The sequence below is a fragment of the Schistocerca gregaria genome, chromosome X (genome assembly GCF_023897955.1).
Source record: "Schistocerca gregaria isolate iqSchGreg1 chromosome X, iqSchGreg1.2, whole genome shotgun sequence".
NCBI lineage: Eukaryota > Metazoa > Arthropoda > Insecta > Orthoptera > Acrididae > Schistocerca > Schistocerca gregaria.
In genome coordinates, this window is record NC_064931.1 from 601,859,250 (window position 1) to 601,871,460 (window position 12,211).

The 12,211-nt window shown below is 45.0% G+C and overlaps 1 protein-coding gene across 1 annotated transcript in view; it reads right to left on the minus strand.

Moving 5' to 3' along the window:
- LOC126298874 (cell cycle checkpoint protein RAD17) overlaps positions 1-12,211 on the minus strand; it is a 107,554-nt gene that overhangs the window by 54,884 nt on the left and 40,459 nt on the right. Inside the window, exons 8-9 of the mRNA XM_049990390.1 lie at positions 7,763-7,926; positions 7,484-7,627 (exon numbers count right to left, since the gene is read on the minus strand). Coding sequence (XP_049846347.1) covers positions 7,484-7,627; positions 7,763-7,926 — 308 coding nt within the window. The remainder of the gene's footprint in view (positions 1-7,483; positions 7,628-7,762; positions 7,927-12,211) is intronic.

A 12,211-nucleotide genomic window follows, 5' to 3' on the forward strand; every position in this document is an offset into this window, starting at 1 on the left:
ATCTACATAAATGATCTTTTGGATAGTGTGGATAGCAATGTGTGGCTGTTTGCTGATGATGATGTGGTGTATGGGAAGGTGTCGTCGTTGAGTGACTGTAGGAAGATACAAGGTGACTTGGACAGGATTTGTGATTGGTATAAAGAATGGCAGCTAACTCTAAATATAGATAAATGTAAATTAATTCAGATGAATAGGAAAAAGAATCCCGTAATGTTTGAATACTCCATAAGTAGTGTAGGGCTCGACACAGTCACGTCGATTAAATATTTGGGTGTAACATTGCAGAACGATATGAAGTGGGACAAGCATGTAATGGCAGTTGTGGAGAAGGCGGATAGTCGTCTTCAGTTCATTGGTAGAATTTTGGGAAGATGTGGTTAATCTTTAAAAGAGACTGTTTATAAAACACTAATACGACCTATTCTTGAGTACTGCTCAAGCGTTTGGGATCCCTATCAGGTTGGATTGAGGGAGGACATAGAAGCAATTCAGTGGCGGGCTGCTAGATTTGTTACTGGTAGGTTTGACCACCACGCGAGTGTTACAGAAATGCTTCAGGAACTCGGGTGGGAGTCTCTAGAGGAAAGGAGACATTCTTTTCGTGAATTGCTACTGAGGAAATTTAGAGAACCAGCATTTGAGGCTGACTGCAGTACAATTTTACTGCTGCCAACTTACATTTCGCAGAAAGACCACAAAGATAAGAGAGATTAGGGTTCGTACAGGGGCATATAGGCAGTCATTTTTCCCTCTTTCTGTTTGGGAGTGGAACAGGGAGAGAAGATCCTAGTTGTGGTACGAGGTATCCTCCGCCACACACTGTATGGTGAATTGCAAAGTATGGATGTAGCTGTAGATGTAGATGTGTGAAACCACAATCCCTGCCACAATAGGGGAAATAACTGGCCTCATTAATTAGGAACTGTATAGCTGAAATGCCAAAGCAATGGCCTAATAGAACTGAATCAATTGCGCCTTTAAAACAGACAAGATAAGAATTAAGTGGTGCATCAGATGCATTTGCAAGCAGAGAAATGTAATTGCAAATGTTTGACCAAAGTACTGTCACATCAATGGCTGCAACATACAGTACACATTTTATAACAAGTAGCTTTGGAATTTGTTTAAATTTAACTAATACCGTATAACACCCGTTTCAAACAAGAAAGTTTGCTGAACTGTCAGCATACTCTTACCATGAAAACATGAGGTCCCTATACATCTACAGTCAGGTCAAATCATTTGCAAATGGCTTGAACATTAAGTTACTGGCAATACTTTCAAGCATCTGTTAATCAAACGCTGCAGATGCCTCTAGTACCAAAGGTCAACACAATACAGCCCACCTTAATGTTTGAGGAGTATGCAGGTGAGTATGATGATAATATTTAAGTGGTGGTCTTTTTTATATTAGGTCAACGTGCAGCTTATGATTAAGAGGAGGTGGGCTACAATAGATATTTATTTACGATGGATATGTTGGTGAAAAACTTTATGAAGATAGGTTTAATAACAATTTAATATAGTTCAAATAACTGAATTTGGCTTTGAGATTTTTTCATGTCACCTGTCACTAACATTATTAATTTATCTATTAAAGGTTCATAAATAAGAGATTCACAATAGCAAGTTTTAATGTAGTAGACATACTGCAAAATTTATCTAAGAATAGTTTCCACAAACAATTTGTTTAGTGAAGTATTCCACTTATGGGTGCACTGACAACTGTTCTGTGCAAATCAGGATATCTAGTTTATTTATCATCTTTATTTTAAATAAAATTTCACATGGACATCCCTTCACTTACACTATGTTATCAAACTGAGTAATACATTGTCTAATTCAATCTTCAATGATAAGGAAATTTTCAAATTTCTTAGAATTCTGAAGATGAGTCTGTCATCATAATGTGGCATTTACGTTGAGAGCTTCCAAACGTGAAGCTTCTTCATACACTTTTGGTTCAATTTAAAAAAGTACAGAGGAAGAAAGTTGTACAGGAAAGGACTAGTAACTTAAGATGGTAATTAATAATAGCATACTTCCATGAAGTTATCTTTCTGATACACTAAAATTTAACACTAGTGCTTATTTTACACACTTATTTTAGAGTTGGTATGAACAAAAAGAAATTTTCTTATTTTACCAATAGTGATAAATTTTTTCTAGTTTATTAAAAGGAACAATAGGAAATAATAGCTAACCGTTTATCAAACAACTGCCTTTTTATAATAACGCAACATCAGCGCTGTTCTCTTAAATGAAAATATTTTTTTGGAAGAGTGCAAGGAATAACTGAACTTTTCATCATGAAATTAATACAATGCTGGAAACTTCTCAACTAAATACAAATCATGGATTTGGATAGGTTTTAAGCAGTAGACAGGCAAATAACTTCAGTTTACAAGTATATTTCTAAATTAATTCACTGACTGCGAAGACCTTGATATCTACTGTATTAGGTGTAGATCTATTACACAATAGTGACATATGAAAATTTGTGCCGGACCAGGACTTGATACCAGATTTCCTGCTTAATGTGTGCAACATGTTAACTACTTTGGCTATCCATGTACACTGTCCGTATCAACCCAAACCTCCATGTCACATTGTCTACATCTTTTATCATAGTCCACTAAACTCATCAGCTAATGCTTACAACATTATTTGAATTTCCGTACCATGCAGAATGAGGAAAAAGAATTCAGACCTATGTTATTATCATGACATACGGAGGTTTGGATTTGTTACGGCATAAAGTCAAGCGCCGGCATGCCAGTCGGGAACAAAAGAGAAGAAAAAGTTGTGAGAAGAAGTCAGCCAAACGCACGCTGATCAACCCCCTTCCAGGACAACGCAACAGCAGGGGCCCCTATGTGAATTGGACACGAGCGCTAGTCCCGACTGGTGGTATCTCACTGGGATAGCAGCGTCAACCATAGCAACTTCGATAGCAGTTCAGGACAGACTTTTATCAGTTAGAGATCAACAGTCACTGCAAAGACTGGTTATTTCATGTGTCGCCTTTTGCTTGCGACTCACCTGTGTAATTGCCAAAGTTACGTATTTTATTTGATTAGTTGTAGTAAAACTCATTAATATGACTTGCTTGATAGTTTGTCTAGTAAACCGAGTATGCAGGATTCTTAGACACAACAAGATTGGCGACGAGGCTGGACGAAAGACTGGTGACGAGCTGAACAAACACCAACACGTTTCACATTCAAAGCCGCTAGCTGACACAGTTTTTTTTTTTTCTTGTTATGGACTTTTGTGTTTTGCCGGTGCCTTAATTCTACCTTGTTTTTTCTTTCCAGGGATGTGTTTACATGTTTTAATAGTGTCTCTCATCTTTTTTTTCCTATCCAATGTTTGCAAATGGATGTTGCAGAAATTTTCTTTGCTAGTGTGGTTATTTTTATTGCTTGCATTGTCAGTTTTTTGCATTTGCCTATTACAAAATGAGCAACCCATCTCTCCCATCCCCTGCTCAGCGGCATGAGATAGATGCAATGCAACTCACACAAATGTTTCACTTTCAGACGCAGCAGATTCCAAATCTTCTCAATACAGTACAGCAGTTACTAACAAACCAAGCCACTAACGCTGAGCTACCTGCAACAACTGCAGCTGCGAGTGCCATACTGTCTTTTCATCATTTTAACAAAAAAATAGGAATGGCTCGAGTTGTTGCAACAGTAAGAAGCCCACATCATTCCTCAAAGACTATCAGATACTGTGAGACTATATATTACTTTTCGTCAACAGTAGAGAGTGTAGTTTTTCACTTCATTAAGAAATTGTTCCCTAATGCAACTACGAGTGACCTTTCCTATGATCAAATTGTAGATTCTCTAACTAACTATTATGACCAACAAGTGAATGTGGTGGCAGCTAGGTACCAATTCTTTTGTTGCAAGAAAAGTTCAGAACAAACTTATTGCAAGTGGGTAACAGATTTACAAAGTATGACATGGGAATGAAAATGCAAATGTGCTTGTGGTGCTTTATATTCAGATGATATGTTGCATGATGTGATCATGTACACTGTAACTAATGTCAACCTTAGAGAACAGATTTTGAAACAGCCAGATCGAGAGTGGGGGGAGCGAGTGGTGGAGAGCAGAGCGAGTAGTGGGGGGAGGGGGGGGTAGAGCCAGGGGGTGGGGGTAGAGCCAGGGGGTGGGGGCGGAGCGAGTGGGGCGGGGGGGGAGCGAGTGGTTGTGGGGGGGGGGGGGGGAGCGAGTGGTTGTGGGGGGGGGGGGGTGGGAGCGAGTGGTTGTGGGGGGGGGGGGGGGGGGGGAGCAAGTGGTTGTGGGGGGGGGGGGGGAGCGAGTGGTTGTGGGGGGGGGAGCGAGTGGTTGTGGGGGGGAGCGAGTGGTTGTGGGGGGGAGGGGGAGCGAGTGGTTGTGGGGGGGGAGGGGGAGCGAGTGGTTGTGGGGGGGAGGGGGAGCGAGTGGTTGTGGGGGGGGAGGGGGAGCGAGTGGTTGTGGGGGGGAGGGGGAGCGAGTGGTTGTGGGGGGGCGAGCGAGTGGTTGTGGGGGGGCGAGCGAGTGGTTGTGGGGGGGCGAGCGAGTGGTTGTGGGGGGGGGGGGGGGGGGGGAGCGAGTGGTTGTGGGGGGGAGCGAGTGGTTGTGGGGGGGAGGGGGGGAGCGAGTGGTTGTGGGGGGGAGGGGGGGGAGCGAGTGGTTGTGGGGGGGGAGGGGGGGAGCGAGTGGTTGTGGGGGGGAGCGAGTGGTTGTGGGGGGGAGGGGGGGAGCGAGTGGTTGTGGGGGGGAGGGGGGGAGCGAGTGGTTGTGGGGGGGGGGGGGGGGGGGGAGCGAGTGGTTGTGGGGGGGGGGGGGGGGAGCGAGTGGTTGTGGGGGGGGGGGGGGGGGGAGCGAGTGGTTGTGGGGGGGGAGCGAGTGGTTGTGGGGGGGGGGGGCGGAGCGAGTGGTTGTGGGGGGGGGGGGCGGAGCGAGTGGTTGTGGGGGGAGCGAGTGGTTGTGGGGGGGAGCGAGTGGTTGTGGGGGGGGGGGGAGCGAGTGGTTGTGGGGGGAGCGAGTGGTTGTGGGGGGGGGGGGGAGCGAGTGGTTGTGGGGGGGAGCGAGTGGATGTGGGGGGGGAGCGAGTGGTTGTGGGGGGGAGCGCGTGGTTGTGGGGGGAGCGAGTGGTTGTGGTGGGGGGGAAGCGAGTGGTTGTGGGGGGAGCGAGTGGTTGTGGTGGTGGGGGGAAGCGAGTGGTTGTGGGGGGAGCGAGTGGTTGTGGTGGTGGGGGGGAGCGAGAGGTGGGAGGGAGCGAGAGGTGGGGGGGGGGAGCCGAGAGGTGGGGGGGGGAGCCGAGAGGTGTGGGGGAGCCGAGAGGTGTGGGGGAGCCGAGAGGTGTGGGGGAGCCGAGAGGTGTGGGGGAGCCGAGAGGTGTGGGGGAGCCGAGAGGTGTGGGGGAGCCGAGAGGTGTGGGGGAGCCGAGAGGTGTGGGGGAGCCGAGAGGTGTGGGGGAGCCGAGAGGTGTGGGGGAGCCGAGAGGTGTGGGGGAGCCGAGAGGTGTGGGGGAGCCGAGAGGTGTGGGGGAGCCGAGAGGTGTGGGGGAGCCGAGAGGTGTGGGGGAGCCGAGAGGTGTGGGGGAGCCGAGAGGTGTGGGGGAGCCGAGAGGTGGGGGGGAGCCGAGAGGTGGGGGGGAGCCGAGAGGTGGGGGGGAGCCGAGAGGTGGGGGGGAGCCGAGAGGTGGGGGGGAGCCGAGAGGTGGGGGGGAGCCGAGAGGTGGGGGGGAGCCGAGAGGTGGGGGGGAGCCGAGAGGTGGGGGGGAGCCGAGAGGTGGGGGGGAGCCGAGAGGTGGGGGGGAGCCGAGAGGTGGGGGGGAGCCGAGAGGTGGGGGGGAGCCGAGAGGTGGGTGGGAGCCGAGAGGTGGGGGGGAGCCGAGAGGTGGGTGGGAGACGAGAGGTGGGGGGGAGCCGAGAGGTGGGGGGGAGCCGAGAGGTGGGTGGGAGCCGAGAGGTGGGTGGGAGCCGAGAGGTGGGTGGGAGCCGAGAGGTGGGTGGGAGCCGAGAGGTGGGTGGGAGCCGAGAGGTGGGGGGGGGGGGGAGCGAGAGGTGGGGGGGAGCGAGAGGTGGGGGGGAGCAAGTGACTTTGACAGGTGACAGCTGTACAAGTATTTTCTGCTGGTGTGCCGGATACGGACATGCATTTACGGAGCCATCTTAGATGTGGAGATTGACATTTAGGACGGTGTCTTGTTGCGTTGGGAAGGACAAAGTGAAGCAGATTTGTGAGTAGCTGTTCAGGTTATTGAGGAAAGAACAAAGGTTGCTCCTGTCACGAGTACAAATCACAAAAATGTTATGCTGCCATGTGAGTACCAATGTCAGTACCATGGAATTGTTTATAGATTTGGCCTTCAAAAATGAAATAATTGTGGATCAGGATGTGGTTGACTAGGATGATTAGAAACTAGGTGGTATCAGGAACACACTTGGCAAGGTAGTGTTCCATGCATGAATAGTTACCAACAGGTTATGGACAAGTGTTTGGAAGTGTTTGTCAACAAAGGCAGAGGTTTGTTCCGTGGGAGAACAGTAAGTAACCACAATAGGATGACAAGTAGGGGCACCTATGGTGTTGGATTTGTAGAGTTTGGGAGTAGGTGAAAGGTAGAGTGCAACTGGGGGAATCTGGGGTAGGGGGAGGCGAGAATGGGGGGCACTGGTGTGAAGAGGGAAATGGTTTTAGATGTCAGGTTTTTGCAGGGACCTGCTGTAACTGATATTGGACTTCTGGAATAGGTTCTTGGTCATAAGGTTTTTATGCAAAATTGTTGGAAAGTTAGCGATAACCGTCAGCAACTAAGTCGCTTCAGTTCATAACCACAGTGAAGGAGCCTTTGACCATGGAAAGGATGATAAGGTCTGGATTGGTTTTCAGGTTATGAATACTTGCATGTTTTGCATGTTCCATAGGAGTGACATACTCATTGGGAAGGCATTCAGAGAAAGAAGGTGAAGCCAAGTTGCAAGTAAGGAATTCTTGGCAGATTAGACTGGCTGGAAGGGGGAGGAGGATCATGGTTAGAAGGAAACTGAAACAGTTTTAAACAAGGTTCTGCGTGAGATTTTGGTTGGCTGTTGTCAGTGAGGTGCATGACAAAAAATGTTTCCACTACAGAAAACAAGTAAAGGAAACAAAGTCCTTTACCAGTCCAACATATGTGACCTTAGGTTTCCGGCTACAGTTGAGGCCTTCAGAAAGTACTTGAGCTTCAGCAAGGGTTCAAGTTTTGGCAGAAAGGTTGACAACAGTCTTATAGGATTAGTGTCCAGGAGCAGTGTGTTTCATGGAGAATGGAGGAAGTCTTTGGAGGTTTACAGAAGGTGAAGTAATTCAGCAAAGTATGCACTAATGATTTGTTTTTGATGCACAGTTTTTAATCATTATTTAAATGATAATATCAACCAAGTACACTGCTATATTCATAATCACCTAGAACACTTTTGGCATAAAATACTCACGTTTTGCATACAGTACTCTAGCCACAGCATGAAATATTCCTGAATCTTCTTTAAGCTCTAAATCAGCATTTCTGTCACTTGGTTTTCTTCCCAAATGTTTCTCAAATTTCCATAGACCTTTGCGTGGTGCAACAAATTTTGACTCTATATGAAATAAAGAATATCATCATTTGCTATTCATTATTTTCATAAAACATTAATTAACACTGTGAGCAATGTCATTACAAACATGCAAACAACAGACTTTTATAGTTACAATAACAACAAAAGTGCACTCACCAGGTACATAGAATTTGAGCTCAGAAATTGCTTTCCGAATATTTCCACAAGACATTTCTGTTATGTGAGACACAATAGAAGCATACTTTTCACATGGTAAGCCTTTCAGTCCTATTATTCTATTCAAAGCCTTTTTTATAGATGCATCTGTAATTCTTTTGAATCTGTAAGTTGATCAATTTCAAGTAATTACTTCTAGCTCATCACTGACACGACTGAAAAAAACATTACAAGTTATTTGTCTTGAAATTAACTAGTACCAAAAATTACCGAGGCTCACATGTATTTTATAATTAAATAAAAAGAGTATTGATAATTTAACAACAAATTTTAATACATCTGCACTTGTCAGCTATTTCCATGAAAATGCAGACTGGACATCTCCAGCTATGGTCCCAAAAAACTTATCTATGAACACAAGAACCTAGGCACAATTTTCAAGGAAGGCTGTCCATGAACCACAGAAAATACACAGGATTGAAGACAGAAACGACATTCATTAAGATCTAAAGTCCCATAATACAAATTGAACATAATCAGCATAAAAGAACATTACTCTTGAGCAGGATGTCAAAAGACTTGCAAACAAGATAATTTACAAGCACAAGATATTTAGTATACAAAACTTCCCAGAGTACACAATTTAAAAAAAGTTAAAACCACACAATCTCTTCCACAGCAATAATCCGTTAATCTCTAATTGCAATGCAACTTCATAACTAAGTGGCATGTACTCTATGAAATGATTCCAGACATCTATGGACAGTCAATGTCATTCCTAAGAAAGACTTAAATTTTTGTAAGGAAGAGTCCTGGATGATGGCTGGTTGGCTGTAGTTTGTCTCCTTGTAGAACCCCATATATGATCTAAAGGACTCATATTCAGAAACATTTCTAGCCTGTCCACAGGTGCACATCATCTTTTGCAACAGATTTATCAACAGCAGCAGCTCAATGTGAGTCATCGTTTGTAAAGTAGTTGTCCGAGTCAACCATACCTTTGAAAAGTTGAACATAAGATTGCAGTACCTCAGCAGTGTAGCTCTGGGCATTAAGAGATTTTGATGAGGTCACTGGATTGAAGATTACCAACCACCTCCCACTGAACAGTACTGGCGAGGGCAGAAGACCATATTTGTGAGACCTAAGGCAGAGAATAGCCCTGTAGCAGTGCTGAAGTGTGCACGCTCTGCTGTGTCCTGTGATCAGAAGACGTAATACTGCTGAAGAAATGAGGTTCTCAATAGCTCAACCCCATGGGCAGGTGGTCACAGATCTCAACAGTTCAACCCCATCGGTAGGGGGTTACCGATCTCAACATCACATTACTTGAATTAGGCCCCAAAAGGAAGTATGAATGGGGGAGCTAGGCAATAAGATGGTTGAAAATGAGTCTCTTGCACATGCAGGCATACAAGTTGGCCTTATGGCAGAACTCTCAGTTCCTCCACACGAATCCTGAACCCATTCAGGTTCGACTGTAGTAAGGAATCCATTTTATCAGTGAAGTTTTTCTACAGCTGACTTTTCTTGCTGCTATGGTTGTAGGTACATGGTAGCTGAGGGTTCAGAGGAGGGACTCATTGGTTCTTCCAATAGGCTTCATACTCCATTACCTCAACAGATGGGTCCTGTTTGGCTTCATTGTCATTGTTGGATTTTTTGATTGTTCTGTGCATCCACTTTTACACCATACAATCACATTAATGTGACTGGCCACCTGCCAAAAGCCTGAATAACCACCTTTCGCTGCATGGACAGCTGTGAGACATGTGGAAAGACAGTAAATGAGTTTCTGGAAGGTCTGACATGGACGTGGAGCCATGTCGACTAGAGGTTCCTCAGTTGAGGACCAATGGCACGAACAGCCTGATTGAGGTAGTCACACAGATTCTTGATTGGGCATAGATCCAGCAACTTTGACGGTCCAAGTAGTACGGTGAACTCATCCTGGTGCTCTTTGAACCAAGCAAATACACTGCAAGCTGTGCAACACTTCACATTGTCCTCCTCGTAGACGCCATCGTCCAACTGCATATAAGAATGGCCCCCCAGGATAGATGCATACTCATGTTGCTTCATTATGTGTTCAAGAGCGATAAGATCATCCAGAAAATGCCACGAAAACATTCCACAAACTGTGATGCTTCTTCTTCTACTGGCTTGGACCCTTCCAATGATTGTTGCAGGGTATTTACTTTCAGACATTTCATGCCGTACATGCCAATGGACACCTGTCCAATGGAGCATAAAACATGATTACCTGAAAAGTCCACCTGTTGTCACTCTTTGGCTGTCAAGTTCCTGTATTAGTATTCAAATTCCAGCCTTCATCGCTGATGAAAAGCAGCCAGCATGGGTGCATGAACCAGGGGCCTGCTGCAGAAGCTCATACATAGCAATGTTCACTGAATATTGTCATTCAAGAGACACTCTTGGTATCCCCCATGGTTCATCTGGGTGGTTATTTGCTCAACAGTTGCATGTCTATTTGCCCTTACACACCTCCACAGCCATTGTTCATCTGTCATGTATGGTCTGTGGTGCACTGCAGTTGGCTTGGTGCCAGTTTCACACAGCACCATTTTCCTAGGGGCAGTATACCTCAGGAACAGTATACCCTAACCTTAGTGGCAACAACACTATTTTGGACATAAGATAAAGTATGCCATTTCCGCATTACAACAACAACTGCACTGTTTCCCGTTTGTACCATCCTCAGGATACGGGTGGTTAGAGCCAAGATCCCCATTCCCTGTGATGCGCCACATTCTACAACTGTACCTCACAGTGGTCACTGAAGCATACCAAAGTACACGTTTATGAAGGACTCCTGGCACTTACTAATCCCCAGCTCTGAACCACGAGTTTGTCAAACCCACACCTAGCCAACAACAGACTGCACTCCCTGAGGTGCTTGCAATTTGGTGTAATCCAAAAGTCGTATGTGGCTTATCAAATGCCACAGATGCGGAGAGCATTACCATTGGCCAGAAACATAGTGTGGAACTAATGATCAAATGATATGACTGGAAGTACTGTGGATTCAAACTAGTACCAATGAAAAAAGCCAAAATTGTAATAAACCCAACACACACAGTCAGAGTGCCACTGCAAAGCAAAGGCCCTGAAACTGAGGTAACTCCTATTTGAGGATCAGCAAAAACAGGCTTCAACAACAAGATACAGACTATTGATTTCAGCCTCAGGGCCCAGCAATTATTTCCTGCAGCAGACTAACTGCCAACCCCATGTGATGTGTGTGACACAACTTCTGAAATCATGACCACTGTAACTATCTGCTATACAAATATTATCACATTCACTCTCCAGGTTGGTTTCTATATTGCTGGAGTAGCACGATATTAGAAGAAGAGGAATCAAAATGTACATATGATAACCGAGAAACACACTACTAAGATTGTCACATGTACTGATGAGAGAAGCAAATATCTAACCTCAGTGATGGACAACAGCAAAAGTAATTTCTTGTCAATTTGGTACACCAGCAATCATAATATGGGGCAGTTTAGAAACAACAACAATGTAGTGGAGGGAGTTAGCTTTCAGTGTAGCTCTAATGATGTTAGTGAAACATTTGCAAGCTAGTAATATGAGAGGGCAATGTTTAATGATTTCTAAATTGCTTAGATTCTACAGAGATAAGAAATCTCTAACATTATGTAAAACATGCAATTCTTCAAGATAATTGACTGTGAGCCATTTTGTTTAAACGCACGATACACAAAATAGGGAAACAAACATAAAATTAATGTGTAGCATGTTCTCAGAGAGATAAGAAGCTGTCTGGAGAAGCACTGCAAAAAAACACGTTGCCAGTGTAATGAACATAAATAAGTACTTGGCCAATTACAACATTCCAAAACATATCATGTTTTATACGATATTTCTTCAATCTTTCTTTTTTTTCAATTTTATCATAAAAGCTCTTCAAATGAGATTACTTGAAATAATACACTGCTCTTAAAACTTGAGGAAAAGATACATGAAGTAATATAAAATATTATAACTATGTGGAAATGATTGTGCAGAAGCATGTTGCAAGAGGTCTCCTAGTAATGCACAGAAAGCTGGATGTCACATGGCATGGGCTCATTAGGACTAGAGTACCAAATGGGGCTGGATGGCACCACAAGGCAGTTGAAGTAATGGAAAAAATGTGTGTGTGTCAATCAGTGAACAGTTACATTCACTGTGGTTTTTCCATCACAACACAGTCCTGAGGCGATATTTGAATGACTTCACAAAAGGGAAGAATCATAGGGAAACTCGAAGATGAACAAACTGTGACAACTGTAGGCCAGGAGTTTGGTGTTGCTTACAGCATAATTTCACGTGCATAGGGAGTGCTCTGAACGACAAGCATGGCTCCCCGAAGGAGAGGAGATGGTCAACCACCATTAACTACAGCAGCACATGACCACTACA